The following is a 22,566-nucleotide window of genomic DNA, read 5'->3' on the forward strand; positions in this document are numbered from 1 at the left end:
GGCAGTGGTGCGCTGGGCGGCGCCGGCTGGGAGGAAAGAGCTCTCCCGTCGAGTAGCAAAAAAAAAAAAAAAAAGCCAAAAAGCAGGCTTTAAGGAAAGGGGTCGGTGGTAGGCAAACAGGGAGTGAGCCTACAGCATTGAGATACTGCAGAAAAGAGAATCATGGAGGATATGTGAACAGGAAGGAGGTTGAAGACCAGCAGTGTCTCCTGCTGCGTCCGGTAGTGGAGAGGTTAGGGGTGTAGCTTAATACATCCCTAAAAACAGGGGTTCAAAACAGGCCACTGTTCTGCTACATTTAAAAGATTCGCTTTTAAATTCAGGCTCTGGAGTGGGATACCCTAGGAGGTGGTCGACTCCCCATCCCTGGAGGTATTTAAAAGAAGGATAGATGAGGTGCTTACGGACATGGTTTAGTGGTGGGATGGCAGGGTTAGGTTAACGGTTGGACTTGATGGTCTTAAAGGTCTTTTCCGACCTAGACGATTTTATGATTCTAAAGGAGAAAATAGGTGTATGTTTTGTATGAATTTTATGTCTCTTGTTTTACTGTCTGCCAAGTGAGGTAAGTAACCTCTAGTGTTTGCTGAAGTGATGAAATGTGTATGTTGCAGAGAATTTACTACTTTTTTTTTTCCTTTTTTTAAGTCAGACGCCATCATGAATAGAAAGAAAGAGTTCTCCTTGGCGGGTGACAGTAATGAAGAGCTTAAAAGAAGGAAAATTAGAGCTATAAGGTATGTGAATTTTGAGGTTACTCTAGTGGTTGTATTATTTTTAAGTTCTGACAGTATAATTGTCAGGAAAAAGTATTGACGAAATGTAGAATATATTGTTTGTATTCTGCAGTGTTGCAAGTGAGTCCATTTTTATATGTTATGTATGTGCATAAAACATGGTTTTTGTAAAGTTTAAGCATTTGGAGTTGGTTCAGGGAAAAAGACATTTTAAATGTATCTTGGGATGCTGTCAAATACTGAGTTACTGGGCTACCAATATCTTGTATTGATCTGTATGTATATTTTACAACTAAATAAGTCACTGTTGAGCTATTTGATATTTTTTGGTTAAATACCTATAGAATGAGTGTGATTAAAATTGATTATTGTCTATTAAAGCGGGTTCTAGTTACATTAAATGCCAGTTCTGCATACCTAAAACTCGTACCCCCTTTATGGATGAAAATTCGCTATCATAGAGGTAAATTGCTTTGCATCTGGTTCAAAGAGGGTAACAAAATTCTTGTGTCTGTGGTGTGTGTTTCATTACGTGCACTTTCTTCTACCGAATGTTGTTTGGTAGAAAATGGGCAAGCTTAGTTCTAAGAGAGCTGGAAATCAGAATTCGTGTTTGGTTGATAACCTTAATGATCTTAAACCTTTACTTTTACTTGTGAAGGCAATGTCTTAAGATACTAGAAGAGGATTTTACAGAACCAAGTCTGAGAAACAGTGATTCGTGTCATATGTCAAAAGCCACGAGTGTGAAAGGTAAGGCTTTTGGATCTTGACTTGTGTTTCCAGCAGTTTTGTGGTGTGCAGTATTCACTGTTAATTTATGGTTTTTATGGTCTGTTAAAGACAATAGATGGGCTGCCAGATTTGATTAACGCGTTGTTTATTTGCTACATATTCAGTACTCGGCGAGAACAACCAATATCTTTTCTCTTCCCCTCCTGCTGTTTTTCTTGACAAAGCTGATGAAAAGTTTGTTTTAAAAGAAATCTCATTTTTTCTGGGATTTTCTACTTGAGTATCTTTTTTACAAGAGTTGTAAAGTGGTGTTGAGTACATAGTATTTGTGGATGCTTTATGAAACGGGGCGGGGGGGGAGGGGAGGGTTTTCTGTACTATAGGTACACATTTTGAATGCATGTTTTCTTTTGCCTTTTTGCCTTCCCTTTCATGTATTCATCCTGTACTGAATGTAGCAGCAACCCAATGTAGCTAACAATGCAGATAATATCCTAATCATTAAATGCAAGGAAATTTTTGTAATTCCGAGGTAACTTCCACATCTATTTAATTGGACTTGTATTCCTAGTTTTCAAATTCTGTCATTACAAAAGTCAATGTCCAAATTCCTGTTGACTTGATGAATATTATGTAGAGGGCTACTCCAGTGACCATGTATTCCTGTTTGTCTCGCTGATTAAGATGCCCTACAGTTAACACCATTTGCTTGCAAGTGTTTCCTATGCTTGATTTTACAGCATTGCATGATGACGTGAAGGATGAAGACACTGATTTGTTTGGTTTCTCTTCTGCAGAAGTAAGTTGATCTAAAGCTTTCTGCTCAGTAGTCACTGTGGTGGTCTGAAATAGTGATATTACAGAATCTTTTGCATTTTCATTGAAAGTGATTAAAGCAAGATCGGATTCCCCCTGAGATAAGGGCCTACACTTCATAACCACATGCTCCCCAGCAAGTCGCTGATAGTATTTCTCGTTATGCCGTATAGTTATATGGTGCACATTTGATGTCCAAAGTCTGGTTTTAGGAAAGTTTAAGCTAAGGTTTCCATAGTGCCCCATGTTGCCAACTCTGTCCCACCCTCTCATCTGTACATAATGTGAAGAAAGCAACCGATGCATATATAAGTATTAAAAAACAAAAACAAAACAATAAAAAAAACCAAACCAAAAAAAACCTCTTTCCTGGTCAGCTCTCAAATAAAAAGACTTAAAAGGTTTTTTTGAAACACAACTGCACTTTGCACAGTAGTGCACAACTTACAAATATATCCCTGTTTCTGCATTTAAAAAAAAATGCTCTGCTTGTGAATCTTTTATGTGTTACGACATGGTACCACTATTTGTTTCACAGAAATCTATATTTTGGACAAACACTAAATGTTGGGGGTTTTTTTATTTTTAATTTATGCAAAAGGTATGTGGCCATTCTGTTTTTTCTGTTGTGAACTTCAGATTTACCCTTTATTGCAAAATACAAATGAGACAAATGTTTGGAATTAAGCCCTGTCATTAAACTTCATTGAAAAAATAAGTTATAATCAAGTTTATGTTAGAAGTTTTGCATAATAGCAGGGTAAAGTACTAAGAGCAAACAGGAAGTCAGCATTCCTTGTACTAGGAACACTTCTCATTTACCGCAGAGATAGACTGATGGCTACAGAGCTTCAGCTTGGAAGCTGATTTCTTACACCTCTGGTTGCTCAATTCAGCAGCACTAGCTTGGAAGCTTGGTCTTGTTGAAAAAAGGGGGCCTGGGTACTGAAGGTAAAAACAGGCTTAAAGAACATTTTTTTTACTGGGGCTTCGATTTAACCCTGTATTTGAACTTGCTTTACTTTTTCCCCTCTGAATTTAGACCAAATCTGATTTTAAACTTGGGCTGTGCGGTGGCAACTCACAAAGGCTAGCAAGGTAAACCTTTATTAACTCAACTGTTTTTTGTGTGTCTAGATGCCAGACCGGGGGAGGACTTGACCGAGCAGGCATTTCTAGCCATTTTTCTTGGGCTGATTTTTTATTTGTTTGGTTCTAATATGTTTTTTAAACTTTACTAATGTGTTCTCAGCATGCATGTCTAGTACTGTGGTTTGGCTTGAAAATGTTTGGAACCAAAAGCTTTAAACACTGTGGTAATTCCCTGATAAGGGTTCAGAGGGAGAGTGAGAACTGCTGAAATGCCAGGCTGTGGTAGGAAGGACTGTATCACTGAAGCGCCTCCTTCCCTTCACTCCCCTCCTGCTCCCACTACATGTCCTGCTAAGATAACCAGTCACAGCTATAAAGATTAGATGCCAGCAATGATTGTCACATCTAAATTACATTAACTTGCTTATTTGTCTAGCCTATGTGAACTTGAAGGAAGTCTTAAATTAGGTGTCTTTCCCGCTGCTGCCATTGCTGTGGAGATTCACGTTGATACAAATGAGAATAGGCCCAGATAATTCTTACAGATGTGTTACATAAGGAACCTGTTCTATACAGACCTGTTCTGTAAGGGAGGTTTAGGAAATCTGTCTTCCGAGATTGGTGCATGTAAAACACACAGCTAACCTTGCCCAAAGTAGAACAGAAACTCAGTATTTCATGTATGGCTGTCAGTCTCTGCAGCAGTGTTCTCCCAAGCCCTCTCACAGTCCGTCAGAAACACCAGACTGAGCACAGGAGTAACAACGCCATGCTTCCTGTAATTAGGCTGGTTTATGCCGACTGCTTTTGTGAGAGTCTTGACAGCTGTTTAGATCCATGTGGACTTTGCAGAAGAGCAGAGATGGGTGACCATACAACGTAATTCAAGAGCCTTCCTAACAGGTTGTCAGTACATAGTTTTATTATAATGTCATGTATTCAAAGATTTTTAACAACCTAATCAACATCTGATAGGATATCTAACGGAAAATATTTGGGCAACAAATAAAAAATGAATCCTGGAATGTTAATGGTCATGCATTTTACCCTCTTTGAGGATAAAAATCGCTACTGCCTACTGAGGTTTTTGTTCAGCCTTGCCAAAATTGTTGGAGGGAAAACAGTTACTGAAGATGAATTTTAAGACGATGCTAGTAGAAAGGAAACTTTTTGAAAAATGAGGTATTTGTAGTATATCGCAGTCTACTGTTTTAAAAAGAGGTGTATTTAATGACAGATTTTGGAATGCTCAAATTGTGTCTTAACTATTTGTGGGAATTTTTGATACTTTATTTAAAATGTGTAGGTTTTTTACTTAAAGTTTTGTTTTGCAGGCTCTTCAGTCACAATACTGAAGACAAAAGTGTTCAGCACCCAGTTTCTTCAAATGATGGGCTGCGGGATAAACCATCTCTAGCTCCATCAGCAGACATGGTGTGTTAATATGGAATTTCCTTATACTCTCACTCGTTATTTTTGCATATGCATAGTTAATACTGCACTTCTTAAAACACAAAAACTGGCAGCCTTAAGAGTTATGTGCTATTACTCCATCTTAATCATAGAATTGATGTGCAGCTGTAAAGTAACCTGACAAAATGAATGCAGCTCAAACCCAACCAGATCATATTTGAGGAGCAATAGTGTATTCAGCTGGCTGTGAAACCCATGTATTTTGAATTTAGTTTTTTTTAAAAAAAAACAGCTGAGGCATCACAGTATTTGGGTTTGGGGCTTTTTTATTTCTTTTTAAGCTTGAGACAGCTGCAAGGCTCATGCAACACATCCTTAAAGTAGTCAATCAAGGACAACAAGATTGTTGGGCAACTGGATCTGTCTTGAAACATTTTATTAAGTTTTCTACCTGATCTTTCTGAATGAGGCTTGTGAAGTTTTAGGCCAGGTGAACTACTGTTGTGGATATTTTAAAATGACAGAGTGAAACGGAAATGAATGATACATCCTGTGCCACTCCTGCTCTCTTCTATGGAGATTGTCCTATACAGTTACCTTGAAAGAATTGTAACTTGCAAATGTCTCTCTTGGCTTCTTAGGTAGTTCTGTTACAGTGCCCATTGAAGTTTGAAAAAGGTTGTCTTTTCTGAACATTTTTTTGAACAGTCTATGTGAAACAAAGCCATGTCATGTTATCTTAAACTTCAGTATGTTACCATTGACAGTAACAGGAAATAACTGGAGGTCATCTTTGAAGTATCTTGAGGTTGAGGTTGTAAGCCGTATTTTGATGGTAGTCACCTCTTCTGTTGACAGAATATTTTCTTTCTTTGGAGAAAGTTGTTGAGAATGAGCTCATGTGAAAATCCACATTTATTGAGATCCTAGTCTAACTGCTACTTTCATTTCTTAAGGTTTTTTTCAGACTCCTTTATTTTGTGGCTGGTGATTACTAGATCTTTAATGGTATAATTTCTTACATCACTGAATGAGTATATCCATGTTTTGAGTTTTGGAAGGGTTTTTATTGCTGCGTCATTGATCATAATAAGAACCACAAAGTAGAGAGGGAGCAATGTAATTCCATGACATTTTTGCCTATTATGTCTCCTTGCATTTGCTCAAAATCGAGTGGGAATAGTTGCCATAGGGAAGTGTTCCTGAAACAGTTAACATCCAAGTCATGATAGGAAGAGGGTTTTCTTCCTTTTTTCTGCTTCTAGGAAGGAGATGTAATTGGTCAGGGGTGTTCAGATACATTAATTGGGAAGTTGTTCTAGAGATGAAAGTGACAACACACGTCTTTAATAAACTCCATAATGATGTGTGTGACTAACAGGTCTCTCCCAGATTGTGGGCAGCACTTCCTTTCATTTACACTAGTGTCTGGTCAGAGGCAGAACCTGACTTTTTGGGGCATCCCCACCTGATGATGTTCTCATTTTGCTTTTAGCAAAATACCAGCACTCTAATCAGTAGTCTTTAGTGCTAGCTTTAGTAGTGCCAGTACAATGTATGTGCATTTGCTTGTGTGTCAATTCATATGCAAGTATTTTATTGTCTTTTCTTGCATCAGCATAACACTGGGACCTTACTACATTTTTTCATTTTTGTTGTTTTTCCCCAAATGACATTCCTAAATATTTTACTTCTTTCTAGGCTGCAGTATTGCCATTCTTCAGTCTTGCATGTTTTCTTTCCTCTATATTTGTAACTTTATTTTGCTCTTCCTTCATGTACTATCTTTTAATTTGGTTTTTGTGCATATGTGTGCAAATAAATTGCATGTGTTAAACAATTTAGAATCCATGTTTCAGAAATACTACAATGTAAATGTTCTTAGTGTAACTCAGGTGAGCTAAGTGTTTTGGGCCTGTTGACAGCTGTAGAGCTGCTCAGAGCCTTACACAGATTATCAGTCACCCATATCAGGTGCCTCTTTGTCAAAATGGCAAATGAGTGTAGCCCGTCTTGTCTTCCAGTCATACAAGCAACTTCATATTCATTGGCAAATCTTTCCCCAGGACCACGAAACTATGGAAGATATTGATGAAGCTTTGTGCATAGCTATTTGTAATCTCAGCCACTTACATGATGCAGATGAGGTGGGTGAAAATAAGTTAAATAGATCAGGAAATATTAAATCCTATCCTTGACTGAAGCTTTTTGTTATGAGTAGTCACGCACTGACATGCTATTTAAACATGGGTTTGGTTTTTTTAACAGACACAATACGCAAAATGTGTAAATCCAGTAATGCATTTTTATGCACAGTATAGAATGTAGGAAGAATCCTAAAATACTGGATAATGCTGTTAATAGGTTTTACTGAGTAACCTATGCACTTCATCAATGATAATTATTTTATTTAAACTTTAGCTCTTATTAAATGTGCTGTGGAAGAGCTTGCAGTTCTGTCTGCCATTTATTTACTTTTTACATGTATTCTAAGATACCAGGCATAGAAGTGTTTAACAATCGAAAAGCCTAAAGCAGATTCATTCTAGTCAGTGTAGTATGAAGTGTCCTTAAAACCTGTTTCCCATTCCCTTTCTAACTTGTTTTGCTGCAGTGGTTGATGTGTGAGTTAAGCAGAGTTATGTTAAATACCTAATTCATATACTAACAGCATCTTGTAAAAACCTACAATTTCAGCAGCTCTAATACAATAATTGAGGCATACAACTGTGGTCTTCCAACAGCTTTTCAACAAAGACTGAGAATTGCCAAAGCAGTGTCGCATTACTGAGATTTTTTTTCCATAGTGTCTTCATTAAACGTAACTATACCGACAACACTGATGGTTAGCCAGAGGAAGAATCTTTTTTTTTTTTCTTTATGCTCACAATGAGTTTTAAAAAACAGTAGAAATCTTAGCATGCTAGTTATCTTTGTACGGTGCTGTATTAGAATGTCAAGTAAGGAAGGTGGGGCTGAGATCTATGTGGTTTTTGCCTCATATAGCTAAAGACCTCAGTTGACATGAGGATCCAGGCAGTGTGAGCTGACTAGAAGACAACAAAGGGAGACAACTAGAGAAAACAAAGAAATTAATGAGCTATGATTTTTCCTCCGTTACATTACGTAGTCATCCTCTGAGTTGTCTTTGGTTTGTTTTTTGTTTTTACCCAACCACAGTGTGGTTTAATGTCATTCTTTCTGCTGGAGTATTGATCGCTGTCTTACTGTTCATTGCTTCTGTTGTGAATTTGGAAAAAAAAAAAGAAAAAGTAATGTGAGAACAATGAAGTAATACTCATGAATAAAGAGATAATAAATGCATGTTTATTCAATACTGAATGAAACAGATGCTGAAATACTTCGAATTGAAAGTGAAGCAGGAAGGAGACAAAGTTGCAGAAACTGCAGATAGAACGTTTGATGAACTTATTACTTCTCTCATGTCAAGGTAGTAATGTGGTTTGTAGTATGGTGGGGAGGAGTTGTTTTTATCAAGTTGTTTCTAACTCAGATAAAGGAATTCTAAATAAAATTTCAGTCTTCCTCATAACAGTATTTTGTAATACCTGTCTTCAATTTTTGTGCAGTATTTTTGCCCTTTCATAGTAGCATCTTGGAGCTGGTTTGCATGATTGAAAAACACTAGTCTATGCAGCTTTGGCTCTTCAAAAAAAGAAAAAAACTTCAAATACGCTTAATGATACTGGTTTTCTGAAGTGGCTCCATTATGAGGGTTTTTTGATATTGCCATTAGTGGATGATCAGTTTAACAGCAAAAATAACATTTTAAAAAATTGACTTCCTGCAAATTTTCAAGCTGATGGAAGCCCAAGGACCCTTTATTTCTTAATTTTCAAAAATATTTTTATCTTCAGATTTGGCAAGGGGTGTCAAAGCTTAGGATTGCAGAAGAGCCTCTAAGAGGGGGATCGGATCTCTTAATAGACTGAATTGCAAAATCCAACTGTTTAGTTTTCAGTTGGATGTGTAGGAAAGTATCAGGAGGCTTGAATGGAAGAGTGCTTTACATATTTAATAAAAAAATGTTTCTCCAAACAAAGTGGCTTTTCAGTGTGAACTCTGTAATTTTTGTGGTTCCTCCGCTTACTAAGTGAGTTTTCCATACTTTTCACTGTTGGAGAAACATGATAGTTCCTTGTGAGATGCATCCTCTTTGTGTTGTGGTATTGAATAGGTATGTCTGAGTGCTTATTAAATTCTGAAAAGTAATTTTTTAATACAGGAAAAAGAAGTTGTGTGCAGAATTAGTGAAGAGCATCAACAACTACAATGCTGGTATTGCAAAAGCTAAGGAAGTCATTAAAGAGAAGGAAAAGTGCTTGATTGGTGCCATTAGGATTGCAAAGGAATTAAAAATGACACCTTCTGTAAGAAGCTATTGTGATCTCACTCAGGTAGTTACATTCTTGCACTGAAATAATTTATTTTTAATGAATACATTCAAATTTGGGTTGAAAGTTTCTGTGATCTGTCTTTCAGTTCGCTGACTTCAATATTGAAATTTTTGCAGTAATGTATTCTTACCCCATCTCTATACATATATAATTTGGTCTTGCTCACAAATTAGGGTCTGGTGACTGACATGAAACAAAAAAGATGGTCCTTGCCTTGAAGAGCTTGCTATCTGAAACAGCAAATGGAGGGGTAGGACAGGAAAACTGTGACACAGTACTAATCAGTGAAAGAGCAGTGTTTTCAGCACTTAAGAAGTCTCTCAAGCATTTCCCATTCCAGAGCTCTCCCAACCTTCTCACTGAACTGCTCCAGAATTAGTAGCCAACCTCTCCTGATCCTCTTGCTCCCAGGCCTTTGCTTCCATTCTTCCTCCCCATCATATCTGCTGTTCATAGAAACCCATGCTACCGCCATGCTCTATCAGAGCAAAGGTCCATCCTGTGAAGTTTTCTGTCTCTGACAACAGAGAGGAAAAGACACTTGTAGGAAGAGTCTTAAGAACCTGGGCATTTAGTGAGTATAGGATGTTGAAGGTTAAGAATTTTATGATCACTGGGATACATCAGGGTCATTACACTGAGTAAACATTATCTCATTGTGTCATAAGCTTCCTTGAATGTCTTCATAATGCTTGCAGCAGTGTATATGTGGGTGTATATATGTACATTATATGTATGTATTCATATGCAATGGCAGTGAGTTCCACATTTTAATATTTAAAATGAGGTGTTTATAAAATAGCTCTCTCTTTCCTTTCTCAGTGTGCTACCCAGTTGTTTCATTTGGAGCCTTTGTAGTCCTTGCGTTGAGAAAAATAATGAATAACTGGTCTCGTTGTTCTTTGAAGTAGTGTGATTTTTAGACTGTCGTGTTCCCTGTATCCAGTTGTCACTTTCCATATGAAGAAACTTGCTTTCTCACCTGACCCAGAAAAGAAGTTTGATTCCTCCTTTATTGTGTTATTTGCCTTCGTCTTGCCCAGTGTGACTTTTGGGAGCTGGCACCCAACAACTGTCCTCCCATAGGCCTATCTTCTTACTTAGAAGTCTCAGTTGCTGTTCATACAAAAGAAAAATCTGACTCCTGCTTTTGTTCACATACTAACATTACAAAATCCCCAACCATTATGTCTTAGCAATGTAAGAAGACATAGTTGAGAATTGGCTATTGGCTGTTAATGAGTAAACTCTTGGGGGGTTTTTTTCTGTAAAATTAAAGATGTCATACTCTGGCTTTGGCATGTTGTAGATAATAGGTGCCTGTATAATCTGCTTTTTGTAAAATAGAAGCTAAGACTGTACTTCTTAATTCCAGGTTATTTTTAATTTAAAGTTGCCAGTTGAGCCTGAGCTCTCAAGAGTGAATATTTTGAAGGAAAAAATATCTCCAAGGTAAATGACTGGAGCGGGAGGTACACTGGGAGGTAAATGAATGGACTGGTTATCTTAATTAAAAAAACTGTTCATGTAACAGTTAAACAGCAGAAATAGAGTTGCTTCACTTGCATTTTATGGAAAAACTACTAGTTCAGTTGTATACAAACTCATCACTAACAATGCGCAATAGTGTTCATTTGAGGCATCGGGGAGAAAGCACAATGTGCTGCTATGTAAAGAAATATATACGCTTTTAAAAGTGGCAGAAGTCTGTCAAGAATTTTTTAAACTTGCTTTCCTTCCCTTATAAGTAGAAATAAATTGGGGAAATAATGGCTTAATTATTTTTTAAAAAAATTAATCCATTTTTCATCTTCAAGAAAGACTGAAATGCTTTTTGGGGCACTGATGTCTTAAGAAATCTGTGGAAAATCCCAGTTGACCTCACTGGAACTGACAAATACAATTTCTATACCAGAAATGAACACGAAAATATGTTACGGCTGTGGTACAGCTGACCCTATGCAGCTTGGTCATAAGGCTGGTCAGAGTACTGTAATCCTAGTGCATAAAAGCCACGTTCAGGAACAATGAAGGAGGGACAGAATGAAGATGGTGTTAGGTTGGAACATCTTGGGGATCCTATTATATTTCAGGACATGGAACCACACTGGGGGATAGAGTGGTTGTATGCCATCAGATTTAGACTGGCACACAGGAATGTTGATCATTTGCATGCAAAGTGTGAAAAATTATCATAGAATCATTTAGTTTGGAAACGACCTTTACGATCATCATTCTAACCATTAACCTAACACTACCAAGTCCACCACTAAACCATGTCCCTAAGTGCCATATCTGCACGTCTTCTAAATCATAGAATCATAGAACAGTTTGGGTTGGAAGGGACCTTTAGAGGTCATCTAGTTCAACCCCCCTGCAATGAGCAGGGACGTCTTCACCTAGATCAGATTGCTCAGAGCCCTGTTCAGCCTGACCTTGAATGTTTCCAGGGATGGGGCATCTACCACCTCTCTGGGCAACCCGTTCCAGTGTTCTGCTACCTTCATTGTAAAAAAATTTCTTCCTCTTACCTAGTCTGAATCTACCCTCTTTTAGTTTAAAACCATTACCCCTTCTCCTATTGCAACAGGCCCTGCTAAAAAGTCTGCCCCCATCTTTCTTATAAGCCCCCTTCAAGTATTGAAAGGCCACAATAAGGTCCCCCCACAGCCTTCTCTTCTCCGGGCTGAAGAACCCCAACTCTCAGCCAAATGCTTCCAAGGATGGTGACTCAATCACTTCCCTGGGCAGCCTGTTCCCAATGCTTGACAAAAATTATGACTCCTCCTGTTGTATGTTAGTTGAGTCATTAGAATGTGGATAAAGGAATCTTTAAAATAATCTTCTAGTAAACTTAGTGACTTGGTAGGTAGAGCCCATTTTGAAGATAATGTCAGTGGTGAATGAGAGTTCCGGAAAAGCCTTTTTAAATGCACAGTGGCAAACTCTCCCAACCCAGAAGAAAGCTAAAACATAACAAAAATCACATTTTTTTGTATTGGGAGACCTTTTAAGAACTTGAACAAAGCAGGACAGAAAGGAGATCTGATGAAGGATGAGTATAAAGGCCTCGCACCTCCAAAATCAAAGGTGAAAAAATCACAGTTAGGAGGTACATAGGAGTTGAGACACATTCCATAGACATAAAATACTGTAGAATGAAGGATAGATAGGGAGGGAGAAGAAAAGATGGGCTGTTCAATACTGCTTACACTTCAGTTTTCACAAATTGTTCATAGTAAATGGATAGCAAAGCTAAGGGTTTGATTGAATGAAGTTATATTTACAGTTCTCTTAGCCTAACTGTAAAAGGACTTAAAAGATTTTGCTAGCTTTCATTGGTGAAGGAGTCAGCTGTTTATTAGCGTAACAATAAACAGAATAAAAAGAACATTTTGGACTTGAGTTACGGTTTTGTCTTCAGGACTGTTGGGAGAGTTCTTCATGCAGAATAGTTTATTGAACTAAAGTGGGTATTGGTGTGAAAAATCAGTTCAGTGAATGTTGGAATACACTGTGCATGTGAGAGGAAACAAAAGGTAAGAGAGTTTTTGAGTATGAATGTGAAGATAAATGAGCAACCAAATCTGTTGTTAATAGGAATGGAAGAATGAAACTGGAGTACATAATTAATCTCTTATTTTGCCCCTCCATGAATATTATGCTGAAAAATATCATACATCTCAAACTGTCAGAGCAATTTAGGTATTCATGTCACCTTCTATAATGTTTCTTTTCTCTCGAGGTTGTTCCTAAACACTGATGAGATTACGTCTTTGTTAAAAAATTTGGGCAAGATTGAATGGGGAACAACAAGGGAGTAAGTATTTTTTTAATGACAAGGATAAGTACAGTAACTTACTTGTGCTTCTAATGGTTAAATATTTATTGGAGAATAAATGTAAAAAAAAATCTGTATATGCTTGTGGGTTTGTAAGAGTATAATAAAACAAAGCAAAACTTCAGATGCTGGTATTTCAATCAGCATTCCAGTTAATCCAGTTAGTGTTTCAGTTCTGACATTTCAGTTTTACTTCTGTTTCACCCAATTACATTCCACTGTATCACTTAAGTTATGAAGATTTTTTTATGCTGTGTGCTTTTCAGCTTTGGCTGGCATTTTAACGATACAATCATAGAATCATTCAGGTTGAAAAAGACCTTTAAGATCATCGAGTCCAACTATAAACCTAACACTGCCAAGCCCACCACTAAACCATGTCCACAAGCACAATGTTTACACATTCATAGTACACATAATAAGATGTTTATCATTTCAGCATATGAAAATTATTTCATGTAAGTGTAAATAAATCTCTAAAATAACAGCAAATACTGAAATACATAGTTTATCCACTTCACAGTCTAAATACTGGCTGCATCAAATGCCAAAAGAAATTACTTAAGATGAACTTGAACCAGAGAAAAGCAAAAACTTTTATTTTAAAAATTGTAATTGCTTTTATTGTATTAGTCCCCTTTAATTGTTTTTCTCTGCAGTCTTTGACAAAAACTTGAGAAAATGGGATGGAATTGCTGTTAGGGCCATTTTAGTTAGCACTCGTTATGTTAAAAAAGGCTTAAGGCATACTATAGTATTTAAAAATGCTGCAGATTACAGTGAAGAGTGACTTGGTACAAAAGCATCTGACATGCCTTTTGTTTTTAACTTGAACTATCTATCACATTATTAAAATTTTTTTCAAATCGTTTGTACCTGTGGTCTCTGATCATTTAAGCAGGGGTAGCTCTTGTACTGAGTTGTGCCCAAGAATATGTGGCATTTCTGTGCCAATCCTTTTGAGGTTTCAGAAATCATGTTACCGGTTTTGTTGTCTTGTATTCAAAAACAATGCAGTTTATTTCAATCAGCTCTTAGGAGGTGTTTTCTTAACATAGTGCTATGTTATTAATCAAACCTCTGCTTTGACTTGTGTACTTTTCTGAAAACAGACTGGATTATGTTAATTTGTCTCCAAATAAATGTTTTCCCAAATGTAGTGAAGATAATGGACAACACATCCTTGAGGAAGTGCCAGGCTGCGATACTCAATCATCTGTAGAGAGTATGTTTCCAGCACTTAGCAGAGAAAGTAAAATAAAGGCTCTTGCAAAACAACTCAGTGTTCACAAAGAAGTGAAAAATACTCAAATACAAGAAACACTTCCTATGATACATCACCAGAGTACTCTTGCTCTACCCAAGTCTCCATCCAGCCCTGATGTCATAATAGAAGAAATATTTGAAGATGACCTGGAAAGTAAGTTTCTTCATACCTGATGCTTTCAATGTTCCATTCCTGAGCATCATGTTATTTATGTGTTTTGTATTATGTTGTGCGTTCGTACTTAAAGTTAGCTCATATGAATTCCTTAATGATGTCTGTATTTTGCTTTGGTCTTCTTTTGAGCTAGCATAGTTTCTTTTTTGTCCTCCATCACCTTACCTCAATGGAAACTTTCTCGCATGTTCTCTCAAAGAGGGGTCGTAAGTTCCTGTGTCTGCCTGGGTGCTTCTCTTTGACTCTTGGTGATTACAACCCCCTCAGAGTTTCTGACCTTGGCTCCTGGAGGATGCTTTTCTGGCAGTTCCCTTGACTTCCTGGGTCTTCTCCTAGGGCATTGTCCTACATTAACTGGCAATAACAGTTAAGTTCTTCAGCTTGTCAGGTTTTCCATGGACTGTATTAGTAAGAGTGTAGCTAACAGATCCAGGAAGTGATCCTTCCCCTCTCTTGTGAGACTGAATCTGGAGTACTGTGTTCCATTTTGGACCCTGCAGTACTGAAAGTCACTGTCATGCTGGAGTAAGTCCAGCAGAGCCTACCAAGATGGTGTCCAGGAGGTGCTCAGGGATAAGGCTGAAGGCGCTAGGAATAAGTTGGACCATGGAAATTCCGATACGATAAGAAGGGGTGAATAGATAGATGCGTCCCACAGTACAGTTAAGATGCTTAGCGTCAAGAGTGTTCTATGTCCACAACATACCTAGAAAATCCCTGTGATTAGTAATGCATGGGAAGGATGAGGGAGAGGGTAGGGGTGGTAGTGTATAGCTGTGATGAAGGTGAAGTAAATGTCAGAGCTTGGGCATGACTCTCTAAAATAGCATATTCCAGAATCCCAGTGGACTTCACAAAACTCTTGTCAGAACAAAATTCTTTCAAACTGCAGTGTTACATGAATTTTGCATGTCTTGAATCTAAGAATTCTAATGATAGGTTTGTAATCTTGGAATTACCGTGTGGGCTGGCCATGTGCACACAGTCACTGTGTGTGCATCTGTTTCAGTCACATCAGATAGGAGAATTTTTTGCCTTCGCAGTACCCTTACTGTACATGTAGTTTCTCTTCACTGTGTTTGCTGATTTAGCATGTATGTACAAATACTTAACTAACCTAATGCATTAAACTTCTCTCCTAAACCAATACACAGAGTTTCCCGCAGAATATCATGCTGATGAACAGAGGAAGAAACTCTTCAAGAGGGAAACACCTTTTCAACACAAAGCTGGTTAGTGGTTTTCCTGTCTGGTATATGGGTTAGTTTACTAGAAGGGACCTGTCCTCTAAGCAGTGAGAGCAGACACTGGGATTTGTTGGAGAGTTGGACACATATATTTAGCATTCTGGTTGGGATCAGGAATGTACTAGGAAGCAGATCTCCTGACCATCCCTAGTTAACATGTATTTGCTCACATTTAAGAGCAGACTTGGGGCACATGAAGTGATCTTCCCTCCAGTTAAAACTAATGTGGGAGGTGCTTACTGAGCAGATGTCATTTCTTAGCAGTTTTGCTCTGCAAAAACACTTCCTCGTCTGCTCTCCTTGCTAATGTAAAGACTATACCGTCTTTTAAGATTTACCATAAACCCACGTAGTTGGAAGATGCAATACGGGAATTCCCAAGCAACTTTAAGAAACTCAACATTGGCAGTGGTTCTCAACACCTGGCAGATATTTGTCATAGTGATAGCAGTGCTTGCTGTGAACAGTGGGACCCATTTCTTAGGTCGGTAGTTTATATCCTGAATTTTGAACTGTTGTCTTGTTCTCCCTCCATCTATGTTTGGTTTTCTGAATTATGAGTGAACAGATATATGTACAAAACAGAGAGTAATTTGAAGAAATAAGTTTCTTCATTCAAAAATTCAGTAGGCACAGTTTGTGAGGTGCTTCGAGCTTTGTTCATTGTTGAGTGTAAATGGTAATAAAAGTTCCAGAGTAGAGATCACAGTATTGGGTAAGAAAGACACTGAGGACAGAGGAAGAAGCACTGCTGCAAAAAGATGTGCCTTAATCTAGGACACAAAATAATACTAGCAAAGAAAAAAGATTAAGGAAATTACATTTTTTTGTTTGTTTTCAGTTTTTTGTTTGGGCTTTTTTGTGGTTTTTAACCTCAGAGTCATATAAATGTGCTTTTCCCTGGGAATTTCCAGTCCAAAAATTCATTAATTCACTGGCTGCTCCTAATGAGACTTGAAAGAGTATTAGGGAATTTGATCAGTTTAAGTCCATAACAAATTCTGTGGAAATAAGTAGTTAGCAGAGAAACTCTCCTAGTGCCCATAATGAAGTTAACATATTGTGTGCTCACCCTTTATTAGACATCAGAGAACTCTCATGGAGAGAGAAACACCTTACAACTATCACAGTTGTGTGATATTTGAGTCTTACCAGGCACTTAATTTTCAGTATCTGTTACATATACACTAGGAGAACAAAATCTTAAAGAGATTAAGTGATGACAGTTACCTGATGTGATCGTTTTTATCAGTAATACACTAAAATATGTATTTTGTGCAATGCTAGATCTTTGGGGATTATGGGAAGCATAATTTGAAATTTGATAAGAGATTTTCATTCTCTCCTGCTAGTGGGGTTAGTTATCAGATAAATAATATTTCTTAAATTTTTCAAGTCTTTTTCAGGCAGCTGTGGTTTGTTGGGATTTTTTGTCTGCATTTAATGTAAGAAACATACTCAAACAGCTTAAAGAAATCTCTTCTGGATCCATCTGGCTCTGCTGATCCAGAACTGGCCCAGCTCCTGTTACTGATTTTGGCTGGAGGTATCAGCCTTTGCTGATCTAGTGAAGTGACTGTTACTGCATGCTTTTGCTGGTCTACTTAAGACAATCTGGCTGACTCATCACATCATTGGAGGTGGTGACCAGGGGGTGATCCAGAAGAGTTAGCGTACCTGTAGCTGAAATCTTTCAAGTCCTTCAGACTCTTCACTCAGATACCGTCATTTCTGGAAAAGCGCTAGAGTAATAATCTTGCATCTGTTCTGGACACTGCATTTCATAAACTTCCGAGCACAGTCCTACGTATGTGCTCAGAATGTTTCAAATGCCAGATTCTTTGTACCATCTTTTGCCCACGATCAGATGTAGTTCAGGGATGAGCACAGAGAGTACGGTACTCTGGGATGCTGCAGATCTGTCTGCAGTGCCCGGATCAGTCATGCAGGTGGCACTGGACCTAGATGATGCTATCCACTCTTGGCAGGAAGTGTTGTGGTGTAAAATATTCCTGTAGGAATCAAGTTGCTGTGCTCCTAAAACCTTCTGACCCATCCACCACTTTTGGTGAGTAGCTTCAGGAAGAGAAGCCTGTATTTTTGGATCCCAAATCAAGGGAGGTACCTGCAGTACAAAGGATTTGGATGCTTAGTCAGAAGCACTGTCTTACATAGGGTAATCTTTTGGCTAGCTTGGGCCATTCCTTGATCTTCATGCATTATCACTGAATAACTATACAAAAGTGCTCAGCATACCTGTTCTTAAAGTTAGGAGTCTTAATGTCTCTAATTTGCTTTCTAGAAGCTTCCTGTTTCTCTGTTAAATAGAAGGAATACAAACTCTGAATTTGTTAAATTCAGGCTACCACTTTGTAAGCAGTGAGAGAGTCTTTTGTTTTGCAGGGTAGCATAAGGGAGGTAGTTCAAAAGAGCAGGTTTAATCAGAAAGTAAACATGGTAACTAGTTTGAAGCAAGTGTGAGCAGACTTGTCAGATGAAAAGCTATTTGAGGTAATGTTATGATGAATGCACTATAAACCTAATCACATGTCTAATATCTGTTGGAGCCATTTGGAGAGTGTTTGATAACGTGTTTTATGTCTTACTCAGGTTCGACAGAACTAGTGTTTGTAAGCCATGTTATAAATCCATGCCACTTCTATATTCGGAGATACTCACAGAAGAAAGAAGCCAGGGTTTTAGAGAAGAAATTGAAAAATTTTTGTTGTAATAAGAGTTCATATCTCTTACCTTCAGATGTTTTGGAACTAGGTAAATTACTAATTTATAAAGGTCTACATTAGCTTAAAATACTATCTTGCAGTATGTCTTCCTTAGGGTTTTTTTTCTCCTCCCTGCCTGCCTTGACATAGTAAAGCAGTCCTTATATGTTCTAGAATCTACAATTAATGCATTTTGGGAAACATTGTACAGTTGTTCAGTAGACTTTTATTAAATCATATGAACAAGAACAGCAGAAGTAAAAAAGACTCTGCAGTTCTTCTTCTCAACCTTAACAAATTGAGTGCTTAGAGTAGCCAGCAGTTGAAACACCTGGCTGTAAACCTAATGTTTTCCAGCATTAGGTGGTAATTGTTAACCGATAGTTTTTTCAGTATACTGATTTTAGTGACTAGCTTAGTTCTTTCATTACTTCAGTAAATCAGCTTTTGCTCATGCAAGCAACATTCCCTTTGAGTGGATAGGTAATTTTTTTTGAAGTTCACTAACTAGACGGAAACCATTCTGGAAGTAAAAATTAAAGACAATAATAAATTGCTAAATCATGGAAATTATTTTCTAGCCCACATGTTGACAATGTTACTTGCTTCTAGGAGGTTTTTAGAAAAGTGATTAGAAGTATGTAATAGCCCTCAACTTCAGTGGCTTTTTGGCACTTTACTAAGAGGTATAGAAAGTTTGCCAGAAATTACTTCTTGATACAAGCCAAACACCTCCTAGCCTTACAGACACTGTATAAATGAATGGGGGGAGAAAACTTCTTGTGGCTATTGAGACAAGTTTTTAATGTCTTTCTGTCTTTATTTTAGCAGTAGCACTCTTACTACCTCTGTGGAAGATAGGCAACAATGGAACATTATGCAGAACTGTAATAATACTTCCAGTGTGAAATATCTACAAATACTAAATTTGGTATTTCTTTTTTTTACTTGCTTCCATATAGGTGCTAGAACTTTTATTAAGAGTAAGGAAACTGGAATGTGGTGCCGTGGAACTATCACTGAACTAATTCCCCTAAAAAGTAAAGATGAGAGGAAGCCTCGTGGTCCGAGAAGATGGAAAGTTTGTGATATTGCGCTGCTGAAAGTATTCCTGATCGATTTTGGGAGCTCTGTGGTTCTAATTTTCTCAGGGTATGTTTACAGAGAGAGGTTTTTGTCTGCAATTGTTGTCCTTGACTGTTGTTACTCAGGAGGATTTCTACTAAGAAACAGGTCCTCCATCACCTTCATGCAAGCAGATAACCAGGTATCCAAATGACACTAATGTTCTGTATGTGGGTATGTCCCACAGGAAAAGTGGCGGTGTATGTAAGTATACAAGTGTACAAGCCTTCATACATAAAAATGTTTAACTTAGACTTGCATTGCAAAAGAGAACACTGAGTCCTCAGTATTAAAAAAGAAATGCATTTCACTGAGACTTTCTGGTTTTGTTTCAGTGACATGACATTATGCCAATTATTGCAATAATGACCTTTATTTTAAGTCTGGGGTTTGGTTTGGGTTTTTTTTGGTGTTGGGATTTTTTGCTTTTCTTTTAAGCTAGTACTGCTTCTATTCCCGTTGACAATAGATATGTTCCCACTGAAAGGCCTGAACCTGCTGCTCTGCAAACTATTGAAACAGATGACATTTGTTTGTTTGTAAGGAAGCCTGATCAGCATATTGAGGCAGAACTTGCAGCTGTTCCTCCTTTAGCAGTACGGTGTTCATTGAAAGATATTGTTCCCAAAAATGCAGTAAGTAGAAGCTGTACTATTTCAGGAGATCTTTTTTCTTCCTAAGATTTATATTAAAGAACTTAAATACATAATTTACAATGATCTTATTCCAGTATAAACAGAAGGAAACTCGAGAGGAATACAGGGTATATTTTATTTTAAAAAAAAAAAAAAAAAGTTAAATCATCTCTTGTAAAAAGATGGGTTGCATTGCTTTCATTGGAAAGGAAACAAGAGCTTATAGCAGTCTGTCTTAAAAAGCCTCTGGGTTTACAAATTCGTATTTCAGGCTTAAATCTCACTACTGTTACTCTATCTAGATACGTTCTTTTGTCAAATTTAAAAACAAATTACAGAACTGATATTTTTATTTCATGGCTGGCTGATATTATGCAAGTAGTAACTTTCAAAAATCATCCAAACAGAGAAGAAATGGTTTCAGAATTTTTAAGATGATCTTTTCAGGGATTGTCCTTTGTTATTTAAATTTTTTTGCCAGATATTGAAAAGTGTTATTTGTTCTCTTTCAGTATAACAACAAATAAAGTACTATCAGCCTTTATTCCCTTAGAAAAAAGACGTATATTGCAGCATTATTGTCTTCAATATTCACTTATTTATTAGGCCTTCTTTATTTTTGCCACATTCACATGGGAAAGAACTATGTCCAGTGCAGCTGTGCGTTTCTGACAGTACAACTGCTGGTTGGTTTTGGGTTTTCTTACCAGTCTGATGATGTCTGAAGTAGCTTTAAATAGGAAAGATCTGGAACAATTTTCACAGGTGTGGGTAAAATGCCTTGTCTGTGCTTTCATTTTTTTCACACCTAAAAAGCACAGATTTGCAGTATCAAATGAGAAATGCATTAATTTGCTCCAAGAGAAATAAATTCAGACAGGCTTTTTCAAGGTAGATAAAATGTCAAGAAGGATGTTGTGGACAAATGGTAAATTGGTAAATTGACCAAACTATGTTGTACATTCATATAAAGATACGAAAATGTAAGAATAAACTTTCAAAACTAATTGGGAGAGCAGAAATGTAAATCATGAAATGAAACAGCTTATGACAATCTGGTTTATCAGAACAATCAGAGGGAATGAAATCTTGAATCTTTAAACATGATGGAAACTGCAGCCCTTTGATCTGACTCACTTTTATGGATTTAAAAACACTTACAAATCCATCATAGAAGAATACTGTTCAATGCTGTCCTGGCTATGGACTAGACAGTCTAATGGTGTGGTGTGTTCATTATTTAATCTGTAAAGATGCATCTGTGCTCCCTTCCTTGTTTCTATTTTATTTTATTTTATTTTTATTTACTATTTGTACTTTTTGTTTCAACATTCTCTTACATCTTCAGTAACTTTTTCTTTCTTCCTAACACAGAGTGAAGGTTGGGGAGAGGAAGCAAAGACAAAATTTTTAGGAATGGTAAATAATAAAGTTGTTTTAATGACCATATTTAGAGAAGAGGATGGTGTTCTCATTGTGGATTTGAAAAAACCTCCGTTTAGTAAAATAAGCAATAACATGCCAGTGTCTCTCAAGGATGCGTTGGTTTTTCTAGACTTGGCAAGGTATGTGTTCTCCTTTAGTTTATGCTCTTATGCCATAAATGATAACGGCATAATACTTACAAAGTGAAGTTTACCAAGCAAGTTGTTTCTGAAGTGTTTGATATGTTAATGTGTGATGTATTAATCTTGAGCAATATCTCTTGATTTCCTTTTTTTACCTTCACTAATAAGCACTGTGGCATCTCATTTGCACTGCTCAGGGCTTTATTTGGATAATTAACTTTATTTTAGAAAATGGCAAAATTTATGTTTCTGTACAAGTTTGAATAACAAGGGATTGAAAGGAGAAGCCCTTACTTAGTGTCTACCACAGACAGAAAAACATACAGACACCAGCCTTGTTTCTGTTTGATTTGGCTGGTAGGCAGTGACAGGATAGTCAGCCCATCTGAACTAGCCACGTGATGCTGATGCTTACAGCACAGTGAATAGGAGAAACAATGATAGGGCGTAAGGGGGAGCTTAAGCTTGGCATTAGGATGGAGGAGAACTGCTTTGGAGGGACCAGTGGAAGAGGCAGGAGATGGAGAACAACATGAGTGTTTTGGTGTTTGGGTACAGGGGTATGGCATGCAAATCTGTAGGAAATGATAGTTCATTGTGCTGCACACAGAGAAAGGTCTTCGTTTATATTTGAGCATAACTAGTTATGGTGGTGAGAACAGTGGGAGATTTTTTTTACTGCATCTGTGTTCCTCAGGTAATTGCTTTTCCTCATAAGTGAGGAAACGGAAATCTGAAAGAAAATGGTTTTGTCGATGTAGTGGGTTCTAGCTTT

At 37.4% G+C, this 22,566-nt stretch overlaps 1 protein-coding gene across 1 annotated transcript in view; it reads left to right on the forward strand.

The window, feature by feature from the left end:
• Positions 1-660: 660 nt before the first annotated feature.
• Positions 661-22,566, forward strand: part of RNF17 (ring finger protein 17) — a 46,516-nt gene continuing 24,610 nt past the window's right edge. Inside the window, exons 1-16 of the mRNA XM_035903774.1 lie at positions 661-737; positions 1,399-1,490; positions 2,213-2,271; positions 3,331-3,386; positions 4,715-4,814; positions 6,860-6,940; positions 8,144-8,244; positions 9,040-9,211; positions 10,587-10,663; positions 12,957-13,031; positions 14,213-14,243; positions 14,418-14,472; positions 18,351-18,512; positions 19,426-19,615; positions 20,058-20,223; positions 21,598-21,788. Of these exons, the coding sequence (XP_035759667.1) occupies positions 661-737; positions 1,399-1,490; positions 2,213-2,271; positions 3,331-3,386; positions 4,715-4,814; positions 6,860-6,940; positions 8,144-8,244; positions 9,040-9,211; positions 10,587-10,663; positions 12,957-13,031; positions 14,213-14,243; positions 14,418-14,472; positions 18,351-18,512; positions 19,426-19,615; positions 20,058-20,223; positions 21,598-21,788 (1,685 nt within the window). The remainder of the gene's footprint in view (positions 738-1,398; positions 1,491-2,212; positions 2,272-3,330; positions 3,387-4,714; positions 4,815-6,859; positions 6,941-8,143; positions 8,245-9,039; positions 9,212-10,586; positions 10,664-12,956; positions 13,032-14,212; positions 14,244-14,417; positions 14,473-18,350; positions 18,513-19,425; positions 19,616-20,057; positions 20,224-21,597; positions 21,789-22,566) is intronic.

This window comes from Egretta garzetta, unplaced genomic scaffold, assembly GCF_000687185.1.
Source record: "Egretta garzetta isolate BGI_Z169 unplaced genomic scaffold, ASM68718v1 scaffold401, whole genome shotgun sequence".
Taxonomy (NCBI): domain Eukaryota; kingdom Metazoa; phylum Chordata; class Aves; order Pelecaniformes; family Ardeidae; genus Egretta; species Egretta garzetta.